This window comes from Vidua macroura, chromosome 19 (genome assembly GCF_024509145.1).
Source record: "Vidua macroura isolate BioBank_ID:100142 chromosome 19, ASM2450914v1, whole genome shotgun sequence".
Taxonomy (NCBI): Eukaryota; Metazoa; Chordata; class Aves; order Passeriformes; family Viduidae; genus Vidua; species Vidua macroura.
The window spans coordinates 5,260,460-5,283,550 of record NC_071589.1 but is presented as its reverse complement, the minus strand read 5'-3'; the positions used below and the strand labels follow the sequence as shown (position 1 = coordinate 5,283,550).

Genomic DNA, 23,091 nt, shown 5'->3' with positions numbered 1-23,091 from the left:
ATAACTGTGTGCAGTACAACCACTGCACTGCCCCCACCTGCATTCCAGGGACTTGGAATTGCTGTGAGGAGCATGGTCTGAAAGAGCCCCAAATGGTAGGCTGGTTCCAGGGACATGAGCCCCATATCCCTTAGAAGTAACAGGTGTTGATGTACCTTGTAAAGTGCTGTATCTGTGTGTGATGCTAAATAATCCCCTTTTCTCTGCAGTGTTCATATCCATCACCCACGTCCATCGCACCAAGCCCCTGTGGAAGAAGAGCCCCCTCTCCAACCGTTGGTGGACGCTCACTGTGGCTGTTGTGTGAGTACCCATGGGCCCTGGGAAGGTGTTCCAGGATGCTGGAGCAAGGAGGGCCCCAGGCCCACTCCAGCACCAATTTCCTGGTGCTGAGGAGAATCAAGTACATGGCACTTGATCTCCATTGCTGAACTGGTGAAGGGTCTCTGCTGTGAGCGTTTCATCTGGGCCTGAACCCTGATCTGCAGATCCTGGGAAGTTTGTCAGGTCTGCTGAGATTTGCTGTGTCTGTTCTTAATCTTAGAGTGCTGGGACAAGTGGCACAGACTGTGCTGGACCTGAAACTCTGGGAAAACCTAAACTCTTCTTTGACCTTTAACCACGTCTCCATCTCTCCAGTCGCATGGCTCCTGGGTTTTCTTTCCTTGGTCCTTGTGGTTATTATCAATGAGATTGTCAAGCTGCATGAAATCAGGTATGGGGGTTGTAGGGAGGATGGGGAGAAAGGGCTGAAGCCTCCCTCTAGGCTGGCCTTGAGCTGCAAAAAATAATGATGCCCTGGGAACAGGGTGGGGAACAAAAAGGAAAAGCTGACTGCATTGTGTAAATCACCTGGCTATTGTGTGCAGGCCCACATTCCACCTCCCAGGGAGGAAGGAGGGTCAGAGAAGGGCAGTGGCAGTGATTGGGAGCAGGAAGGGAGAACGAAATTTCCTTATCTCAAACCAAAGGGAGGGAGACAGCCAAGGACTATGCAACACCAGTATGGAACTGGGGAGGGCTGTTCTGTCCATCTTGTCCCATGAGGACAGAGAGGCATTGAATCACAGCAGAGGAAATGTGCCTTCACACAGAGCCTGGACTGTGGGACTCGTTTTCACGGGAAGTGGCTGAAGCCAAGAATGAGTAGCAGGCAAAGTGACTGGCTGTTCTTCCCAGCACAGGGAACAGCCAGAGCTGGGAGTCAACACTAATGAACATTGATTCAGGAAATGGGCTGGGGAGGAAAAGCGGGGATTACAGGGAACCCTGATGGGGATAGAGACACCATCTCAGTTCCTGCAAAGGGTTTCTGGACCTCTCTGTGCTGTGTCTGGTGTCCCTGGAGATGGGATTTAGCTGGATGGGGTAGGACTGAGACCACGGGTTGCTCTCTGGATTTGATTCCCCTCCCAGGCTACCACAGGGCCCAGGCCAGGGGCTTCCCTGCTTCTTGGGGCTAGCAGCTCAGGAATGGCAGTGGAACAGTCTTACCTTTCACCCCTCTGCATACTGACTCTCTTCTTTCTTCTTCTCCAGGGTCCGTGTCCGTTACCAAAAGAGGCAGAAGTTGCAGTTTGAAACCAAGTTGGGGATGAATTCTCCATTTTAAAAGCACCCAGCTCAAGTTCCCTGGAGCCAGGGCCAAACAGCCACTGGGAGAGTGGCTGCACCAAAGGCTCAGGGAATTTTCCGTCACACATGCAAACCAGACAGCCTCCTGGCAAAACTACATCTGCACCTTCCCGGGGCCCCAGGCAGAGATCCCCCCACAGGTATGCAGCCCCTTCCCAGCCTACCAGGTACCTTCACAGAAACCTGCAAGCTCTGATGCCTGTTCAGGCTGCTCTTCCTTTATTTATTTATTACTGGAGGTATTTGTTAGTACCATGGTGATGCTAAAATGAAGCGGCTCCTTTCCTCTTTGTGAACAGATGGGTTTCCTGGGCCTGGCAGGAGAATCTGGGACCAGTAGGGCTGCTGAAGCAGGAGATCTCTATTGAAACCCGTTTTGGTTTTCCACTTCAGCTTGCTGTCTGTGTGTACGTGCCTGTGCATGCCCTTCCCGCCTCCCTGCCCTGTGTCTGGGGCAAAGGAGCCATCCCTCTTGCAGTCCCCAGAGTGCTGGGAGCTCACATTCCCAAGGGGACAGTGGAAAAGGGTCTCTGAACAGCCAGGCTGGGCCAGCCCTGCCCTCTAGTGTCGTTGTCACAGCCATGTGCTGGCTGTGCCAGAAGATGGATGAGACAGGGCTTTAGGAAAAGCTCCCTGTGATCCTCTGTTCCGCTGCAGAGGGAGGGCAGCTCTGCCTGCCTGCCTGCAAGGAGCCAGCATGGCTCAGCTTCCTGCAGCCCTGTTCAACCAGCTTTTATGTTCTTTACCAACCCCCAGAGAGGTTTTATAGCTGCTCTCCTGTTTGTGATCCAAACTGCTGTTCTGCTTCAGTAATGTGCCTGCTTGAGAAAACCACAGCTCAAGATAAAGCCTGAGCCCTGACTATCCTGCCTTAGAGGGAGGGGATGTCTTTCCAGGCAGGATCTCTACAACTTGCAGTTGTGTCTAATACAGAGCTGGTGAATGGCTCATTTCCCAATCCAGGACTGAGCTGTATCCAGTTCTTGCTCTCCAAGGCACAGGGAACCCTGCCCAATCATGTCTGTCTGTGATAGTGCTGGGAAGTCTCTCCCCTCTGTGCTAATGGCTTCACACAGAACCACAGAATGAGCGATCAATTTCCTGAGCGAGCTAGGAAGGCACAAGGCCTCAGCTATGCATCAACACTGGGACAAAATTGAAGAGAAAAATGTGTGGACAATGGTTTGGGTTGGAAGGGGCCATAAAGCTTAACTTGTTCCACCCCCTGCCATGGGCAGGGACACCTTCCTCTACCCCAGGGTGCTCCAAGCCCTGTCCAACCTGACCTTTAACAATTACAGGGATGAGGCAGCCATAACCTCCCTGGGCAACATCTGCTCCGTGTTTTTCTGGCGGTATCTTTGTTTGCCTAGGGGGACCCTCCCCTGAGGACTGTGGCAAACCATGATCTGCCCCAGTGCAGCACACAAGCTCCTGAGCTCTGACCAGACCCCATCTGTACTGAGAGCACTGGTCCTGTTGTGGGCTGACAGCCAAGGGCCACACAGGAGCACACAGGCTTGGCTACCAGAATATTTGGAGGTCCTGGAGATGTTGACTCTAGTTCTAAACACTGACTAAAGCTGGTAAATCCTGGCTCTGTTTTTGATCCCAACATTAACACTACAATATTTGGCTGTTACTTCCTCTTTGGTACCTGAGATTAACAAGTGGCAGCTGATCCCTCCTGGGCAGGCAGGGAGCTGGCTGGAACCCCCAGGCTCTGCCCTGCTGCTCCACCTTGTCTTCCTCACTTTTCAGCATAACCAGAGAGCATGGGCACAGCTGAGTGTCTCTAAGCAATACCCTCACCCTGCTGTGGGGCTGGTAGAGGAGCAGAGCTGGGTACAGCCAACTCCTGAGCTCTGGGAATACACTGAGAGTGCTGGAGGGGGGCAGCTAGGGGTGTTCCAAGCCCTGGACCTAGTTCCTGCAGCTGGGGGGCAGATGTGGAGATCCCATGCTGGCAGGATTGCACGGGATAGGGAGCCAGCAGCTCCCTGGTGAAGCACAGGCCTCCTCCCTGGCACCACAAGTGTCTGCCCACCTTTGCCAGCCAGGCTGGACTGGCTCACTCCCCTGGTACCTGCAGGGCTCAGGGAGAACAAGCTACACCTTTCTCAGCCTCAATTCACTAAATGCCAGCTCCAGATCTGTGACACCTGGCCCCTTAGAAATCACTTTCCTTCCTGATGCCAGGGTTGGATCACAAGTGGGATATGATCTCCTCTGTGGCTGAACTGAGCTGGAGTGAGAGGCAGCACAGAGCTGCTCACTGCTGTCCCAGCTTTCCCCCCACCCAGACCTCAGCTCTTGTCCTGTGCCATGAACTGTTGTAGGTGTTAAAAAGCAGCAGATTCCAGGGCTTCCTGCTGGCCACACCTTCCTCTAGAAGAGGCACCTTCAGGGTTTCTTCTTCTGGGTGATCACAAATGTTTATTTTCCTGCATCCTCCTTCCCCAGCTAGACTTGGAGGGAGCTAAAGTGTATGAATGGAGCCTTTAGGATGGTCTTGCCAGTGCCACCCTTCCCTCAGCTATTGAAGTGTCTAAGGGTCAGAATGCATGGCTTCAGAAGGAAATTTCCTACATCAAGATGTTTTTAAATGCTGTATATTTTATATTAAATTTTTTGGGATGTATGTAAAAATATTTCATTTGTATTAAAACTTGTAAATTGTATAAAAAAGAAAAAAAAAAAAGAAACAAACCTAGACCCACAAGCATCCAGTATATGAATGGCAATAAATGATTGTTTTGGATGACACACCCAAGAGTTGGGAACGAGTTTGCACCCAGCAAAGGAAGAAGGTAAAAATGTCTGTGGCTACTGGGGTCACAGGGTGTGATTTTCCTGTTGTACAGACACAGCCTGAGAGCTTGGTGCTCCTGGGATCCAGTTCTGGCCTTTTTCCCAGTTTCTGTTCAGCTTTGGGCAAATCTGTCCATCTCTGAAAGCCTCTTCCTACAAAATAAGTTTCCTTACCTGGTGGTTTCCTGGATCCCAGGCACTGCTTCAGTCGAGGCTGGAGGCACGGTTTGAATCCCTCTGGATGGGTGAAAGGTTGGGGTCAGCTGGAAGAGGCACTGGGAGCACTGAAGACAAGTAGTGGTGGAATAAGGAGGCCTGGGCTGCTTGTCCTGAGCAAAGCAGGCACTGGGCTAACAGTGGCCACACTCTTAGCAGGAAGGAGGAAGGAGGAATGCTCTGCCTGGCAAATGGGGATGGTGGAAGTGTCACATGGGCAGAGCTGGGACAGTGGGACACCAGTGTTGTCAGCACGTTGCTATCGTGGTGGTGAGACTCACACTGAATATTAACCTCACTGGAAGTGACTGGGACTCACCAGGGGAGAATATCTGAGGAACCCTGGAGCACTCAAGGGACAGGATAAAGCTGATCCTCAATGGACTTCAAGCGGTAGGAGACAAATTTGTCTCATTTCACACAAAGGACACAACTAGGCCAAACTATGAAAAGGGTAAAATATGCCCCACTGTTTAATAGAATTTAGTCTTAATGGATGTTAGTGGAAAACAAAACACATGATTAACACAAACAGAGCAGATGGTTTAAAATCTGTTGTCAGTCTGGTGATTGCACAGGCTATTTTTTCCCCTCACTGTCTCGCTGCACGGAGCAGGTGCAGCTGGGGTCAGTTAGTCCCAGTTGCAGTGTACATAACTTACACACCATACAGTAGCTTCAAAATAGAGATCTAGAGCTGAAAAAATAGGCATTCTTCTGCAAAACCAAATGTTTAGTTCCCTTATTGACAATGAGAGCAGCGTTGTGCTGCCCTCAGGTGGCTCAGACAGCGGCAGCTCCACCCCAGTGTCCTCTTATCCCTGACCCAAGACTTGTAGTTCTGGTTAGTAAATATATAGAATAAATCACATTTAAAATATATACATTGGCCTTTAAAAAAAAAAAAAACATTTACAGTTTATCAACATTGAAAAAAACCCCAAAACTTGGGCTTGTCCCAGGTTGACTCGTGAGAGTAAAAATCAGTTTCAAAGGTTTCTGTGAACCTCTTTATAAAGTGTCACTGGTTGTAGCTATTTGAAATCATCATGTCCATGATGTGGCACTCAGACACAGGCAGTGGACTCAGTGTGGGACAGAAATCAGAGCCAGGGAAGAAGTGTCTTAGCTGCCTCACACTGACCTGAAGTCCCAGACAACAATGGGATTTTAGGTTTTTTCAGGGCTTATTGTCTTTGCTTTTCAGCCCAGAAACCAGGCTGGCACCTCTTGCCTGCCCAGCCCTCATGAGCAGAGACCCTCAGGAATGTTCATGTGGGCTTTGCTCTCCTTCCCATCCAACAGCACAAGGGGCTGCAAACAGTCCAATCCAGCTGCAAATTCCCAACAGGATGGGGAAGCAACTGCCTTCTCAGCCACCTTCTCCCTCTCCAGTTTGGATTTGCATTGGTGATTTTTCTTTTTTTTTTTTTTATGAAAAGGGAAATATGTGGAATTTTCTTCCCCTTTGTTTGGAATTTTTGTAGCAAATGGTACTTCAGCACAATCTTCGGTTCCCTTCTGGTGCTCTGATGCTTTCATTTGCTTGGCATGCCGAGTGCGAGCCAAGTTCGGGGCTCTTGGACATATTTAGCCATGCACTACTGAGCAGATCCTACGAGAGAAATCTGTCTGGGAGCGATGCAGCCGCTCCTCCTGCCTGGATGCAGAGAGCTCTCACTGCCGTTCCCCGCTGCAGCCACAGGCTGTGGCCACGCTGGATCGCGAGGGAGCTGCTCCTGAGCCGAATTCCCTGGTGCACCTGGGGTCAGCTCCCGCGCTGGGCTGCAGAGCCGCGGGGAAGGATCACGTCCCAAATGCCGCTACTGTTGAACAATGCTCACGGCGGGGTTTGTGCCAGCAGCTCCCTGCAGGGAGGGGCACTGGGAAAAGGGACTGTTTTCTCCCCAAAAAAGGGATAAGGGAGGGGAGAAAAGAATTTAAAAAGCATTAATCATGCTGCTGCACTCTGGAAGGACCAGGGTGGGGGTTTGCATAGGCACTGTGTTGGCAGAGGGCAAACTCCATTGAGCAGCATGATCCAGATGGACTGGCCCAAATTCCCGGGTTTTTGGCACTGCCATTACCATCCTCATCACTCTGGGAAGGGGCAGGAAGGCTCACATGTCCTGCTGCTCTGCAGGCTGTGCCAGCCCCATCTCGAGGGGTCTGTAGGTCCCACTGGAGGGATTTCGATCCACTTGGATTCCACGCTGCCCGATGCTGACGCATTTGGAAAAGTGGCAAATAAAGTAGAAAGGTTCCTTCTCGCTCCACAAGCTGCCAAATTGCAACAAGCCCTGTCTTCTTTTAGCTGCTGTCAGGCCTGGCCGAGGCTGTGGCTGCACAGTGAATCGCCAGCTCCGTGGCGGCTGCCCAGGGAGGTCTCTCCTGTGACACATTGTTGGCAAGGGATAAATAATAAGATGCAGGACTCGACAATGCAGTAAGGAAAGAGAAAGGTCCCTTGTGGAGGCTCCTCAGCTCTGTGCAAGGAAGCAAGGGCTTCTCCATGGCCTCCAGGACTGCATGTGCAGCCCCTCTGGGCTCTCCTCCTGCTGCCAGTCTGGTGGGAAATGCCTGACCCCCTCGGAAACTGGCCCAAGGCCATGCTGTCACACGTGACACAGAGCCAAGGGTGGGCAAGGAGCCGCAGTGCAAAGTGTGGGGAGGGAGGCAGCTGGAGAGACCTGCAAGCACCACTTGGTGCTGGATCCACTCTTCCCCCATCACGAGGGGCATGGGTGGAGCAGCCAGGGGCGGGGAGGGGAAGGAGGAAGCAAGCCTCAGTCCAGCATTGCATCCAGCTGGTCGGCCAGGTCATCAAACATGTTGCTGATGTCTTCCAAGATGTTCTTGGCTGAGTGCACGGTCCCAGGGTGGCTGGGGAGGAAAGGGAGAGAGTCAAAGCACTGCTCAAAGCCTGCAGGTGCTGATGGGGAAGGTTTGGCCAGGCTGGACCCGACCCAGCAGCAGGAGCTCAGCACAGAGCTGGGCTTGAGCATGTGTGACCTTTGTGGTGCAGGTATGACATGCCTGTGCACAGCCTTTCTCCTGCCCTCTCTGGGACCTTCCCAACCCCACCTCGAGAGGCCCAACCCCAGCATTTCCCTCACCTCTCTGCCTCCTCCGCTGTGATCTTCTTCTCGGCCGCCTGCAGCGTGGCAGCTAGGCTGGAGTTGGTCTGCTCCAGCGTCAGTGAGCCAGGACCAGGCAGGGACCCAATCACATCTGGCACCACCTCGGTGGCCGCCCAGGGAGCAACAGTGTGGCGGGAGGGCTGCAGGACCTGCTGGTAGATGGTCTTGGGTCCAGAGAAGACAAGCTTGGTGGATGCCACAGAGGTGTGCTTGGCAGGGACATCTGCAAAGGAAGAGGACTCGTGGTAGGTGGTGGCACAGGTCCTCCTCACCTCCCATACCAACATGGGAGGGAGCCCCACCGCCACCTTGGAGATAGCTCCACAAGCCCCCATACCTGGAGTGGGTGTCCTCACCACAGCCGTGCTGACCAGCTCTGTGGGGCTGGGGGCTTGGGTGGGGCTTGGGGCCTTCTTCATCCCTTTCTCCAGCGACAAGATGCTTTTCTCTATCTCAGCAATCCTGAACTCCACACTGTCATCGTCAAAGGCATCCCCAGCCAGTGTGGGCCGTGGTGCCGGTGCTGGGGTGGGGGGGCCTGCGATGCTCACGGCTTGGGCCTGGGCATACTGGGGTGTGGGGGTGCCCCCCGCCTCTGCCTGCCCCGCCATGCTGAAAGCCTTCAGCACCGCCTGCAGCGGCTCCCGCTCCCTGAAGCGCGGCCGGCGCTTCACAGTGTCCGACTCGGTGAGGTTGAACTCCAGCACGGGCGGCTCCTTGGTGACAGCAGGGGCTGCTGCCTCCTTCCCAGTGGAGCCCTGGGGCTCTGCTGGCTGGGAACCAGGCTCCATGTCCGGCACGGCTGCGTCAGCCTTGGAATGCCCACTGGGCTTTGGCCGCTGTTTGATGGTTAAATTGCCTTCTTCTGCAAAGGGGATGCACTCACTGGAGCTGTTTTGGGACGATGAAGAAGAGACGCCCGGTTTGGCCTCCTCCTCTGTGTCTGAGCAGGCATCCTGCTCACCCTGTGCAGCCACCTCTGTCATAGGAGCGCTGGGCTCACTCACTGTCCGTCTCCGTGGCTTGCTGCTCTCAAAGGGGTCCCTGCTGCCATTGGAAAGTGTGGCACTGCTGGCATCACTGCCATCGTGGGACCCCTCACCCACATCTGCCCGGGGGAGACAGTCCTGAGTCAGGTGCAGTGGTTTTGGGGCCAGGAGGGGCTTGGAAGGACTCACACCTGGTGTTCCCTCCAGCGCAGCTGCCAGGCTCTTCACTGTCCTGCCACGGCCAGCATCACTAGGGGTGGCACCTGCATCAACCACGTCTTGAGGGGCTGTGGGCTTCTGCTCGGGGCTGGGGGGCTGCTCACCGTCTGCCTCAGCAGCAAGGGCACTGGACACGGAGCTGAGGCGCTTGGGAGGCGGTGGCGGAGGGCCCTTGCGCTTGGCCCGGATGGCGAAGGACTGGCTGCGGGTCACCTTGGCATCCGCCTGCAGACAGGCCCGTGGCATCTGGCTGCGGCCCGGCCGCCGCGTCAGCGTGGCGTAGGAGCCCAGGGTGCTGCTGGGGGCCCCCTCCTCCTCCTCATGCTCCCCATCCGACAGCGCGTAGCGGTTCAGGCTGTGTGAGCGCTTCTTGTGTTTCAAGCCTTCGCCTCCGTTGTGATGCTCCCCAGTCATGGGGGCTGTGGTGGATGGCTCTGTGGGGCCACACTGGCTGTGCAGGTAGGAGAAGCCTTTTTGGGCTGACGTCTGCAGGCTGCTCTTCTGTCCAGGGGAGATGGAAGGGTATGGGTGTGCTAGGGCCTTGGGCTGCTCTGCTCCCAGGACGGACGGGGCCGTTGGGGATTTCAAGGAGACGTGTGGGTACATGAAGACGTACGGGGCTGTTCCCTTGCTAGGAGTCTGGGGAGGAGTACAGGGAGTGACCACTGGAGTCCCAGCTCCTTTCTGAGCCATGGGCCGGGCATACTGATCCGTGCCTTCGGGCAGGTTCCTCTCCTTGAGAGGGCTGCCCCCGCCGCCGCTGTTGGCAAAGCCATTCAGCCCCTCGGGGGACACGAGCTTCCCATAGGGCTCGGGGCTGGGCCAGCCCGGCAGGCTGGCCAGGCTCTCCTTGCTGTGGGGGGGTGCACAGGACTGCCCACTGCTGCCGCTGCTCTCGCCGCTGCCCAGGCTCTCCTGCGAGGGGCTGGAGAGGCGCCGGGACAGCACATTGTCCTGGGAGTGCCCTGAGCCCCGCGACCGCACCCCGATGCTCTCCTGGCTCCGTGACATTCCCTGGCTGCTCTTGATGCCGAGTGTGTCATGGCAGCTGTTGGACATGGCTGTCTGGAGCTCATAGCTGAGCTCACTGTCCTGGAAGGTTGTCATTTTGAGCGTGTGTGGGGACTGGCACTCCCCGTTTTCCAGTGACTCTATGGTGACAATGTCCAGGGAACCGGGGATTTTGCGTCTTGCCAGAGTTGCTTCTGCTTGGTTGAGGCTTTTGCGGAGGTCTCTGAGCTTCTTGACAGCCAACATGATCTTCTTCTGGTGGCCTGCAGGAAGGAAAGGGACATTGGGTCGGCTCCAACCCCCAAGGCCTGTTTCCAGGTCAAGAAGAGTGGTAGTTATGTCACATGCGGGGCAAAGGTCTCAGGGTTATCTAAACCCTGCCTATGGGAGGAGACAAACTACTACTGGCATCTACCTAGCTGGGCCCAGCTCCAGCTAGCCAACAAGAGTTCTTGGGGACAGCCAGGAACTGCCCTTTCCGGGTGCTCAGGACATGCCTGCACCTCCCAGCCTGAGAGAGAACGGGGCGTGGGGACCTGGGTGGGAAATTTGGCTGCCCTGGGCCACTTCAGCATGGCAGGAGGGACTCACCCAGCTTGTTGATGCCAATCTCTTGCAGGTCCTCCCATGTCAGGTCCGTCACGATGGTGATGGAATCGTAGCCGTTGTTCACCAGCTTTTTGTGGTACTGGGGCAACCCAATGGCACTGAGCCAGTCCATCAGGTCAGCCTGGAAAGAGCATGGAGCCACTGCCATGAGCATCAAGGAATGGGCAGCACCTTCAGCATCCCCTCCAGGCCCAGGAGACTGTGTTTTTAGGGTGTCTCTGACTGCTTTAATGCAGTCAAAGCTATTCACTTAGAGACCCCATCCTGTCTTATCCTGGGGTCAGAGAGCTCTGGGAAAAGAGCTGAAGAAAGGGGGTGACCAAAGCCTCAGTGCCAGGGACTCACCGGGATGTAGTTGGGCAGCCACTCAGCAATGCTGAGCTGCCCGATTTCTGTAGAGATCTTTTTCCTGTGGCCTGGTTTGGTCACACCGATGGCTGTCAGATCCTAAGGGGAGCAGAGTGGGGCCATGGTCAGCAGTGGCTCAGGGAGCTCGGGGCAGTGCGTACCCACAGCTGGCAGCTCTGGGTGGGGAAGGACCTGCCTTACCTCCGGGGTCATGCGGCTGATGGTGGGGACATCGTAGCCAGCGTTGAGGAAGTTGACAGTGTACGACTCCAGCTGGAACTCACGCAGCCAGTTGTAAATGGCTTCTGCATCCTGGGGAGAGGATGGGACACAGAACAGCCCATGATGGTGGCTGCAGGTGCTGGAAGAACCTGACTGCTCCAGGCAAGATGACAGGATCTCCCTGGGAAAGACCCACTTGTGTGCTGAAGACCCAGTTCCCTGTGTCTCTGGTGCAATAAGAGCTGGGCTGAGTGCCCCAAACAGCCCTCTCACCCAGGACACCACTCCCCACTTGGTTCCAGTTACCTTCCCCTCAAGGAGCTGCTCAGGACGCAAGAATTGGTGGGAGAAGACCCTGTCTCCAGGGGGGCAGCTGCCTGGGGTCTGGAGACCCTGTGGCCCTGGCAGAAAGGAGAGAGAACTGTCACAGGGGCACTTGAACAGTGAACAGCCCCTAGGGCTGTAGAGACAGCTGTCCCCAAGGCCCCATGGAGTTGCAACAGCCCTCACCTGCTGGGGAGGTCCCATTGTGTGGCTCTGATCCCAAAAGGTGTTGCTGGAGGTTGTCACCGGTGGAGGGCAGAGGCTGAGGGAGAGGAGGAATGAGTGGAGGAAGGACCCAACTCTGGAGACCAGCTTTGTCACACCCCCAGGAGCAGAGTGGTGGTCCCCATGCTGGGCTGCTGGTCACAGCTTCACCCAGCAACAGGCTGGCCCCCAGCAAAATATCTGGGCAGGATTGGGCTCAGGGCTTTTTACTATCCTCTCAGGTGACACAGCATATGATGGAGATGCTGTGTGATGTCACCCATAGCCTCCAGCTCCACTCAAAAAGGCCAAGCTGTGCTTTGGGGAACAATTAGGGTCTCCCCACAAGCATCTCCCTGATGAGTCCTGGCAGCAAGTAGGTGTTTGGTGTAGGATACTCAACTCCAGCAGCCCCTCCTTTGCTAGAGGCAGGCATGGAAGGGGATGGGGCTCTATTTCCAGCCTGAGCCAGCACAGGGAAGCAGCACAGGGGAGCAGGGTGCCTACCCTGGCATTCTCGATGAGGATGCTGGTGCTCTGCCCATTGGTGCCCTCGGTGCTCTGGCCGCTGCCGGCACTGCGGATGCTGCCGATGCTGCCCTCGCTGCCCACGCTGTTTCTGTCTCCTGCTGCTTGGGGCAAGTAGGGAGCCCGTCAGCAGCTCCCCAGAATCGGGGTTGACACAGGGCACAGAGGTCCCCAGCAAGGACCCATGTGCCAACACACTGATACCACTGAGTTCCCACAAGATCCCTCCAGCCACAGACAATGCATCAGTTCCCTCCTGCCTCCCAGCATGCACAACACAGACAGGGTGACCTGGGTGGCAAGGGACACACAGAGGGCTGAGACACAGGGAGAGAAGGGGCTGCTCTAAGGGCTCCCCAAAACTCCCTTTTCCTGCATCTGCTCCCTCTCATCTAGCTGCTTCCCCATGGAGAGATGGAAAGAGAGTCTCCCCCCTGTGCCCCTGCCCAGGCAGGGCTGGGAACAGGGGAAGGTCCCCAGCCCCTCTCCCTCCCCAGGTGCTCCCCTGACCTGAGCTGTCAGGGCCTGGGGCCATCCGGGTTAGGGTGAGGTGACCAAAGGCTGCTGGGCCACTCGGGGCTGCCGGGTGTGGACACTCGTCAGGGAGGTGCTGCAGCCCCCCAGGGGGGGCTGGGAGGGCCCCGGGGGGACCCTGGCGCTGCTGCGCAGGTGCCACACGGGGGACAACCATGCCTGCATTCAAAGACAAAACACACGTGGTCAGAGCTCATGCAGGAGGCAGGGACAGCGGGGAGAGCTGAGCCACAACCCCCAAAGTAGTATCCCAACCATGGTGACAACCCCTGAGTCCTTCCCTTCCCTCCTAGCTAGCCAGGGCTGCAGGGTCTGTTGGACAGAAGGTGCTGGGAAGGCTGGGAAGGTTTCACACAGGGGACTGTTCCCAGCATGCTCAGGATGGCCACTGACCTGTCCGCTTGCTGATGACTTCCGCAATGGAGGGGGGGAAGTACCCCACCCGGTCAGTGCCTTTCTGAGCGTCGTGGATGTGTCCCTTCCATCGGCCATCTGGATGCTGCTCCAGGACCTGCCATGGGACAAGAGGGATGGGGCTGGTACCCAGGGCCATGCTGGGGCAGGGGGATGGGAGCAGAGAGCAGCCTCACCGTGATGACATCTCCTGCTCGGACATTGAGAGCAGTTGGGTCATGGAGGTTCCAAAAATCCTTCAAAGCTCGGACCTTCAGGATTCCTGATGCCTCTGAAGGCAAGGGACAGAGGAAGAAAGAAGATGCCAGAGCGTAGGGAGGAGTCCAGGGAGGGCAAAAGGAGAAAGCAAGAGCACGAAGAGGAGAGAAGGAAACATTAATACTGCAGAAAGGCCTCAAACCCCAGACACAGCCCCACATGTAGGATGGGGGCACATGTGAGAGGGGACTGGGATGCTGGCACTGGCTGTTCAGGAGGAGCACTGGGAGCCTAGGCAGGTCCCAGAGGGAAGAAATCCCCCTCAGTGCCATCCCCACCTCACCTCTCAATAGCTGCTTGATGTCCTTGCTGGCGTGTGAGGTGGTGAACTGGTTGACAATGTCCAGTGCTGTCTGGTTGTAGGTGTTCCTGATGTTCACGTCGACTCCACCCTGCCCAGGAGGAAACATGGTCAAGGCCAGCTCCCTGCCTGCCACTAGGCTCAAGGGAGGCAAGGGACTGAGGGGAAGGGGTGCTGAGTGACCCCCAGGGGCTGTCCCCCAGCGCCATCCCCACCGTGCTCACCTCCAGCAGGAGCCGCACCACCTCTGTTTTGCCATAAAGCGCAGCTTCGTGCAGGGCTGTGCCTGTCTTTGTCTGCTTGTTGATCTCAATCCCAGCCTTCAGCAGCTGCCTGGTAGGAAGGAGGGAAAGGCATGAACAGAGGACATGGACATCAGGGCCAGGCACTTGGCTGGTTTACGACAGGAAGTGGACAACACTTTGCACTTGCTTTGAGGATGAGGGGCTGAAGCCTGCAGGAGGAAGGTGTGTTTGGGAGGAAGTAGGACTGAAGCCATGATGGGTTTTTCCAGCATAAGGCAGGGAATTACCTGATGATCTCCTTGTGCCCGTTCTTGGCTGCCAGATGCAGTGGAGTTGTGTAGTTGGGGTCAGTAGCATCCTTGGATTGTCCCTCCAGCAGGGCAACACACAGATGGCTGTTCAGCAGCAGCTGGGCCACCTGCATGAGACACTGGTAAGCAACTGGGTGCAGGTACCCCCACCTGCACCCTCCCACTGAGGGGCTCATCCTTGGGGCCAGCTCACCACTCCCCATCCCGCCCGTCCATTCCATCCACAGCCCCAGGCGGAGCTGGACAGTGCTTGGCATGGCCACACTGTCGTGAGGGGCTGTAAAAGGTCACAACAGCCAGAAATAGTCTTCCCATAATTGGGCTTTTCAGACCAAGCCCTAAAAACCTCCAGTCTCTCCAGCCCAGAGCAACTCTCAGCATCTCAGGGCAACCCAGAGGCACAGAGCAGTTATTTTTACTGCCCTGTTTATAGCTGCAGACATTATAGCTACTCCAAAGATGGAAATATACCCCTGGTCCCCTCTGAGAGGGGCACAGAACAGTCTGGCTGGCTGTGCTCCAGCCCAACCCAGTGGTGCTAGCTGGGCCAGGGTCTCCCAGAGCACAGTGTGGCCCTGTCCCCAAGAACTGTGCTGGGGACCTGGAGCAGCGCTGGATGCTCAGAGCTTGCTGGGATTAGCCAACTCAGCCTATCCATGCTTAACTGTGAGCAAAGCTGGGGTGGGGGGGGAAGGCTGTGAAGAACCAGGAGCAACAGCTCCTGACTTCACTTCTAGTCTGACACTGTCCTGCTGTGAGGTCAGGGGCAAAACCCACAGCTCCCAGGTTCAGGATCTGGCTGTGTCTGGCCACGGGAGAAGGCAGGTGCTGTCTGCCAGGCTCTCAGTCTTGTGATGGAAGGAGAGCAGTTGTGGCCAGACCCCGTGCTTTGCTCCCAGAGGAGCCAGTGGGCTCCAGAGCTGCCCCTGGAGAAGCCCTTGGTGCAGGGGAGAGCCCACAGCACCCACCTTCAGCCGCCCGAACTCGCAGGCCAAGTCCAGTGGGGTTTTCTTCGCCTTGTTGATGAGGCACGGGTTGGACTGGTGCTGGAGCAGCATCTCCGACTGCAGGGGAACAACGTGGTGCAGGGGCTCAGCATCATCCTGCAGCCTCCCTCCCACCTGGCACGGCAGGGTTTGCCCCCACCCAGTACCCCAGAGAGCCCCACAGAGGGCTCATGGGTGGCTCTGGGCTCTCACTTACCACCTCGTAGTGGCCGTACTGCGCCGAGAGGTGCAGCGGGATCTGCCCGTCCAGCGAGGCCATGTTGACAGAGGCGGCAGCGCGGAGCAGCACCCGCACGGGCTCCACACGGCCCTGCCACGCCGCGTAGTGCAGGGGCCGCATCCCTGTGGGCAGCGGGGCTCAGCAGGGCTGGACACGGCCCCTGGCCTGGCGCAGGGGGCTGAGCCGGTGGCCGCAGGGGCCGTGCCTGGGGGTCACCCCTTACCGTTGCTGTCCTTGATGTCGACGGTGGCCTGTGCCTCCAGCAGCAGCGAGATGAGCTCCAGGCTGCCGCCCAGGGCTGCGTGGTGCAGCGCTGAGAACCTGTGCACAAGGTAGGGCTCAACGTGGCCCCCAGCCCCACTGTGCTGTCCTCACAGCACCCCCCCGCACGGGGACATGGGCTGAGGACTGGGATTGTCACTGGCTGTTCATGGCGACATCCTCCCAGTTTCCCCACTCCCAGTGCCTCAGATTCCCCATAGCAAAACATTGATAAATCCCTCCAAGCTGTCCGTGCCCAGGGCTCAGTGAGGGATGCAGGCACACTGGGTACCACCTTGGGAAACCCCAGTGAGGAGTCCCTCACTCCATGCCCTCTGTTGGGGGAAACACGCAGGATGGAGAGAGATGCACCTTCCCTCTCCACAGGGCAGCCAGGCAGCCACAACGCTGCTCACAGCATTCAGCAAACACATCAGCCCTGTGGCCACTCCTGCCCCCTCTGCCAGCTGCCCCCTCCCCACGCCAGCAGGGCTGCCAGGAGTCCATGGCAGAGCGTGGGAGGCCGCCGGCGATGAAAGAGGCCAGTGTCTTGGGGCTGTGAAAGGGGCCTGTCTGCCTGGCACTCCCCCTGAGCCGTCACGTGAAGGGCCAAGGCCAAGAGAGGGGTCCCTGTGCCACTGGGGATTAGCCTGTGAGCTACTCCAAGAGACATGGGGGGCTTCTGACAGCACCATCCTGGGGCTCCAATGGGCTCTGCAGTGTCCAAACCCAGTGCCGGGGATGCAGCTCGTCCAGCATGGCTCTCCTCATGATCTGCATCCCCAAATCCCTGTGCAAGTCTCAACATTGCAGGAGGGACACTAACCCCAGCAGAGAGGGCTGCTCCTTTCTCCAGTACACCCACCACGTCCCTGAACCACAGCAAAACCTCTGCCTCAAAGTGTGAATGTGGGGGGGTACAAATCCCCTGACCCATCCCTGTGGGGTCCCACTCTGCCCTGGGGTGGCTGCACAAATCCACACTCACCCACCCCATCCTCTCCAAGCCCTGAGCAAGGTGATGCCAAGGACACCACCAGCACCATGGCTCTCCCAGGACACACACTGCCACTCCCATGTTCATGTCTCACTTCCCCATCATCCCCTTCCTGTGCCCCAGTGAAACCCAACACCCTGCCCTTGTCCCTCGGGCAGGGAACAGACCCTTTACAAAGCACAAACCCTATGCCCTATCAGAATAAGATCATTGCTTCTATTATTAAATTCTTTTTCTATTAAGCTCCATCTGTACAGTATTATTTTAAGAGGGAGCCATCCTGCATGTTCCCAACCCCCTTCTGGCCTGTTAGGACTCATCATGGACACCTCTTCCTACAGAGCCCTCCAAAAGAAAACATGTAGAAATTAGGTACAACAACAGCACATAAAAACAATGCTAATGACTGGCAGGTTAGAGTTAATTCAGTAAGAATAATACGCTTATTTATTTTATGAGCCCTTGTGGTTTCTTTAACTCTCAGTACCCAGTTTATTAAGTACTTGGATTTTGGAAGTGATGAGCTACACAAATATGCTGTGGTCACTGGGCAACCTCATATTTTCTTTCTCTAGCTCCCCCCAAAACAATGGGATTTTGCTTTTGGGATATTAAACAGAGGCATGAGCACGTGCAGGCACTGAGGCCGGCCAGGTGCTCCTCTGGGCTTCAACCAGGGGGACACGGGGCACTGGCTGGAGATGCTGCCATCCCTATTCAACCTCATCCCTACAGAGGGGCACGTAGAAGGGATTTATGAAGGATTTTCAGGAGGGATTGAGCACTGCCTTCAGCTTAGATCCAGGCAAGCTCTGGGATGTTGATGTGTTCTCCAGCTCCCCTGGAAAGCAGAATGATGCCCTGAGCTGCAGGACTGACTGGACACTCGGGAGAGGAGCCCCCCAGGCTGGCAGCAGCACCCAGCACCTCCAGGGGAGCACTCACCCGTCTGCATCCTGGTAGTTCACGTTCAGGCGCTTGGCAGATCCCAGGAGCTCTGCAGAGACAAGAGGTGAAGGTCAGGGCAGGAGGCAGAGCCTGCAGGCCCCCAGGTCCCCACATGAACCCTATCCCACAGCCACACCCACCTCCCAGCGCGCAGAACAGCACCTGGCCCATCCCGGGGGTCTCTACTCTCCTCTGCCTCCACTTTCACCTCCACGAACCCTCAGTGGGCTGACCCACCTCGAGCTTAGCACTTTCCTCCCTCCATCTCTCCCGCCCCATCCATGTGTGCCCCCGGGATGGGTCAGACCCCACAGCTTCTGCCACTCTGGCTTGGCAGAACAGCGAGCGCTTCCCTCCCCTTTATAGGCACTGACACTCCAAAACTGCTGAGTGGGGCCATTTTACCCCCCACTCGCTCCCTGTGCTTGCCACTGCCACTGAGGCCTGGCCCACGGACCACATGGTTGGCATTTTTATGGCCAGGGCAGAGGCTGAAGCTTTCAGCTGTGAATGCAAGGATTGAGCTACCTTGGATATCCCTATCCCTCTGCCTGTCCTTCCCTCTCCTTCGGGGACCACTGGGCAGCAAAGTGGTCCCAGCCCACCCTCAGCACAGCCTCACACGCACCCCCAGTGCACCCCCCAGCTCCTTCCCGCAATTAATTCGAATGAATTCCTTCCTCCCACACAGAGAGGACCTTTTATTCTTCGCTGAGAGGTTGAGAGCAGATTAACATCTCTGGAATTCATCTGCTAAGTCAAAAGGGAAAGAAAGGGGAAGGTATGTGGGGGGCTAAGAAATACCACCACTCCTCCTCTGCCTTTCCAGGCAGCCCCATCACTGAGCCAGGGAGGATTAAATGCTTTGAATGGTTTCTGTGCTTTTTGCTACAGAAAATCAAAGTCCGAGTGCCAGGCTCTGAGCCTGGGGTGAAACAGCTGCTCAAACTCCACTCGGCTGTGGTGGGATCTTGGGGAAAGAGCCCCCTTCCTTGCAGCCCGGTAGATCTCTGGGGCTGAAGATCCCTCTCCTTTTCCTTCCTCTCCTTCTCCTCCTCAATTTCTTTCTCTTCTCCCTCTTTCCCAAAGTCTCTGTCCACCTTGCATGGCAGATCCCATAAGCCATCCTGGGCTGTGTGACCCCTCTGCTGGAAAAGAAGAGCTGAAGGGGGGCTGGCTCATTCATCATGCAAATGGATAATTAAAGGAAACCAAGGACCGGGGTGTTCATTACTCCAATTTACAGTGTTTTGTAAACAGCCTAATTAACACAAAATGAGCTTGGAGTGGCTGCTGGTGAAGAACTCGTGACTCCTCACCACAGCTGAGGGGATCAGGACAGGATCACCCTAATTACCTCTTCCAGGCACTGTTTGTCTTTGAGCCTCAGCCACCAATCCAACAGCCCTTCCCAAAGGAACTGGCTCCCAAAGCCATCACTCAGCAGAGCTCCCACTTCCCCCTCCCAGCCCCAAAAGCTCAGGATCTGGAGTCTTCATCAAGGACAGGTCGCTTCCCTTGACCTTAGCAGCCAGGAAAAAATAGCATTTCACTTGTAATTTGGCCACTTCTGATCTGAGTCCTGGAGAACCATAACCACTGGGATTGCTCCCACCATCTGCAGCTGAAAACTGCCACTAGAAAAGGGTCAGGAAGGGGAGAAAGGAGGACGAGGGGTCCTTACTCAGGGCAGGAGGGGCAGACCCTCTATGATGACCACTGGGAGCGCAATGCTGGCAAAAGAGACGGGCTGGATGGAGATGCCCAATGAGCACCAGCACCTCCAAAAGGGGCAGAAACATTCCACAGCCCGTGGGGGCTGGTCCTGGAGTTGAGTAACGCCCACTATTTGAAGAAGGAGAGTTCACCCAAAAATCCTACTGCTAACCCCAATTTCAAGGGGACTGAGCTGGCCAGAGGGGTCCAGTAAGCAGGGCTGGGATGTCCCAGGACATAATGGGTGTCCCTGCCTGCTCCCAGGCAGCTGTCAGTATCCACATCTCCCTGAGCAACATTACTCAGATTTGTTCCCTGCTCCAGCAACCCAGCCAGGCCAGGACACAGGGCAGGACCACATGGACATGATGCAGGTGGCTGAGAAAGCTGCAGGTCACAAACAGCAGAGCCAAGAGCAGTATCCCTTTGGGGGGGTCTTCCTAAATGCTTGGATCCACCTTGAGCAGGGAGGGAAAGCACCTCTGATTTGCAGCTGGGTAAATCACTGCTTGGAGAGCTGGAGGGTTTGCAGCAAGGCTGGAAGGTGAAGTGTGGGTGGGAAAGTGTCTTGGCACCCCAGCCATGCCATAAAGGCATGGGAGAGGGATGGAGGGGAAGCAGAGCACAGCCAGGCAGCTGGGACCCCTCCACCAGTGCCATCCTACTGCATAGCCTCAAACTCCAGGGACCTGGTGACAAGAAGGCAGCTGATGGGACATTTCCCTGCATTCCCCCTCCTCATTCCATCCATGTGCTCCTTTTGACCAATTCCCCAGGTTTTCCCCACATTTCTTCAGCCCCTTCTCTCCCCCCTGGAGCCCAAGCTATCCATCCTTTTCCACACAGATGTTCTGCAGCTCAGCAGAGCTGCTCCCAATTCCACAGCCCTCCCACACTGGCCTGTTCAGCTTTGGCCAGGGGGCTGCAGAGCTGGGCTGGGAAAGGGCTGCAGGGTTAATCCAGCTACAGCACTGGGATGGTGCGGCCAGATCCTTCCCAGCCACATCATCACCTCCGTTGGGTTTGCACTGGGGCAGGGGCACTCTCAGGCCTGATCCACAACCCCCATTCCCCACCAGGAGCACACTCATAGCCCGGGAAAATGAACCCAGAACACGGACCCAGCGCCGAAATACAAGACACCCTGAAGTGGTTATTTATTTCTAGGGAAAACTCAGCTTGGTGCACCCTAAGGGTTAACTCCAGCCGCGGGTTCCCCCTGCCCGGCTCTGCTCCCCAGCACGACCCCTGCGAGGGCTCCCGCCAGGCTTCCCCTCCGCTCTGCCCCGGCCCGCCGCGTTCCCCGGCGCCTGCCCGGACACGACGAGGCTCCGCAGCGCAGGGCCGGGCCTGAGCGAGGCCTCGAGGGAGCCAGCGAGCTTCTGTGCGGCGTCTGGCTGCCAAGCGGCAGCGGGAAGCACCTCCGGAACGCTCCGGCAAATTGCTTACAAATGTCGGGCCGGCCGCCGGCCGTGGCGAAGGCAGCGCGGCCGCCCAGCACCAGACGGGGCCAGGACCCTCAGCCCTGGCGCAGCCTGGCTCCGGCCCTTGGCCTCTAGATCCCCGCTGAGGCACAGCCCCGCACGGCGCATTCCTAAGCAGCCCCCTTTGCCTGTGCCTCAGTTTCCCCGCGGGCTGCACTCCTATGGCGAGGATGCCAGGCTGGGCTGGGCTCCTCGTGGGGTGCGGGGGGCACCGGGGAGCGGCCGGCCGGGCCGGGCACCTCACCCACCGCGCTGGCAGCCGGCCCGGCACAAACCCGTATTTACCCCCCCGAGGCACTCGCCCGGCGCCGGCTGTGCCGGCTGCGTGGAGCCAGGCGTGCCTTCGCCCGGCCCAGCACCCGTGTGCCAGCGGACCGGGCACCCTGAGTCACCCGCTGCCTTCCAACGGAGAGCTCGTTCCTGCGGGGACACCCGTGAGCTTCACCCCGAGCTCTTGGAGATCGACACAATCCCTCCGAAGCGCTCCTTGGGAAGCAGCGACACGTGCTCGCCTGGGTTTGGCTGGGGAAGGAAATGCTCAAATATCCTGTGGAGTTCTGCCCTTTGGAGACTCCTCCCCTGGCTCTCACACGGGAGCCAGGCTCCAGAAGGCAGTTTTTTGTGCTGTGACCCCCTGCCAGTTTTGTCCACCCAGGGCAGAGCTCCACCACTTGCAAGGCTTTGTCGCTGTGCAGGACGACACACAAATCTGTAACTGGAGATCCATCTCCTTGCCACAAAAACAACCCTTTCTGCTGGTCCTGTGTCACAGACTCTCATCCCATCGCCCCGTCCTGGGAAATCACATCCCCACACTGCTGGCTGCAAGTACCCCTGTGCCATGAGCCTCCCTGTGCTGCAGGTCTGAGCATCCCAGTGTCATGAACATCCCTGTGCTGCCAGCCACAGCATCAACCCTGAGTGTCCCTGTACCATGAGCATCCCTGAACATGCAGTCCTGAGCACCACTACACTGCCTGCTACAAGTACCCTGCATGCAGGAAAGCCCAGCAAGGGCACTGCAGGAACACCATTCTGCTTCCCTGGGCAGTGGGAGAGGGACAGTGTGCATTGAACACACCAAATACATGCCCACACCCTCTTGGGAAAATGAAATCCACCTGGGGACTGTCACCAGTAAGCCAATAAACCAGCTGGAGGAGCTAATCAGCTGCTATCCCACAGAGCAGCAGCCGCCTCCGATGGTAGTGGCAGCCTCTGGACCTGGAGACAGAGGTGGCAGGAGGTGGCAGTTCCACCTACCCTGCCCTGTGATGGCCCAGGGTGGCCCTGCCTCGATATATGATGAGTTCATGCCAGGGCTCAGGACAGACTCACCATCTTGGCAAAAATCAAGACCCAAAGAGGTGATGTCCGTCCCTCTTCCGCAGGAATCACCCTTCCCTGTCACCTCTCTGTCCACAGGCACGTCTGCTGTGGCCACCCACCTGGCTCCTCCTGGCGCAGCCTCCCAGCAGACCGGCTGCTTCAGGAGCAGTTTCCCAATAGGTTCAGAAGATTCACTCACCTTGATAGGGAAGGAGTTCAGCCACAGAGATGTTAAGAAACTCAACCAAAGCTGCCCAGCCAGCTCAGAACAGAGGCTGGGTGACAGTCAAGGGCTCCTGACCCCAGCTCTCTACTACAGCCACCAGCTGCACCCCAAACACTGAGCCCAGTGCTGTGCCTGGCACCCCACACAGAGGCTCCCCTGATTCCTCTGTGGTGATGGTCGGTGAATTTGGCTGCCAAGATGCTGCCTGGAAAACCTGGCTGAGCACCCATCCCATGCCCAAATGCCATGGCTGTCCAAATGCCACAGGTGTCCAAAGGCCAGGGGTGCCTTCCTGCCCACAAAGAGCCTGTGCCAGGTTTGAGACACTGCAGCATCACTGAGGATGGGCTCCCCACCAATGCTGACAAACAGGCCCCTCGCCAAGCCAGGCACTATGGGGTTGGTGTGACTGGGGCAAAGCCACTGGGTTAACTGGCAGGGATGGGGAGGCTGCAATCAAGGAGGTGGAATCCCATCAGCAGAGGGCTAATGGCAGTGACATGAGATCAGCTGGGAGCCCCTTATTGTCCCTACACCAACATCTGGCAACTCCTCAAGAGTAATTGGCATTTTCACCCCTTGAG

The 23,091-nt window shown here is 56.8% G+C and overlaps 2 protein-coding genes across 9 annotated transcripts in view; one reads left to right on the top strand and one right to left on the bottom strand.

Annotated features, from left to right (window-relative positions):
- The window catches only part of TMEM94 (transmembrane protein 94), a 50,749-nt gene extending 46,358 nt beyond the window's left edge, over positions 1-4,391 (top strand). For all 3 annotated transcript variants that reach the window (XM_053994766.1, XM_053994765.1, XM_053994767.1), the window contains 3 exons: positions 210-303; positions 545-715; positions 1,540-4,391. In XM_053994766.1, coding sequence (XP_053850741.1) covers positions 210-303; positions 545-715; positions 1,540-1,612 — 338 coding nt within the window. In that variant the 3' untranslated portion in view covers positions 1,613-4,391. The remainder of the gene's footprint in view (positions 1-209; positions 304-544; positions 716-1,539) is intronic.
- Positions 4,392-5,106: 715 nt separating this feature from the next.
- CASKIN2 (CASK interacting protein 2) overlaps positions 5,107-23,091 on the bottom strand; it is a 33,757-nt gene continuing 15,772 nt past the window's right edge. For 2 of the 6 annotated variants that reach the window (XM_053994740.1, XM_053994739.1), the window contains exons 3-20: positions 17,750-17,801; positions 15,770-15,867; positions 15,523-15,668; positions 15,288-15,383; positions 14,296-14,426; positions 13,988-14,096; positions 13,746-13,854; positions 13,381-13,475; positions 13,184-13,301; positions 12,767-12,949; positions 12,236-12,357; positions 11,711-11,786; positions 11,507-11,601; positions 11,180-11,290; positions 10,976-11,077; positions 10,613-10,751; positions 7,779-10,284; positions 5,107-7,545 (exon numbers count right to left, since the gene is read on the bottom strand). In XM_053994740.1, the coding sequence (XP_053850715.1) occupies positions 7,449-7,545; positions 7,779-10,284; positions 10,613-10,751; positions 10,976-11,077; positions 11,180-11,290; positions 11,507-11,601; positions 11,711-11,786; positions 12,236-12,357; positions 12,767-12,949; positions 13,184-13,301; positions 13,381-13,475; positions 13,746-13,854; positions 13,988-14,096; positions 14,296-14,426; positions 15,288-15,383; positions 15,523-15,668; positions 15,770-15,867; positions 17,750-17,801 (4,385 nt within the window). In that variant the 3' untranslated portion in view covers positions 5,107-7,448. Of the gene's footprint in view, positions 7,546-7,778; positions 10,285-10,612; positions 10,752-10,975; positions 11,078-11,179; positions 11,291-11,506; positions 11,602-11,710; positions 11,787-12,235; positions 12,361-12,766; positions 12,950-13,183; positions 13,302-13,380; positions 13,476-13,745; positions 13,855-13,987; positions 14,097-14,295; positions 14,427-15,287; positions 15,384-15,522; positions 15,669-15,769; positions 15,868-17,749; positions 17,802-23,091 lie in introns of all 6 variants that reach the window. The other 4 variants (XM_053994741.1, XM_053994743.1, XM_053994744.1 and 1 more) reach the window with 4 other exon arrangements.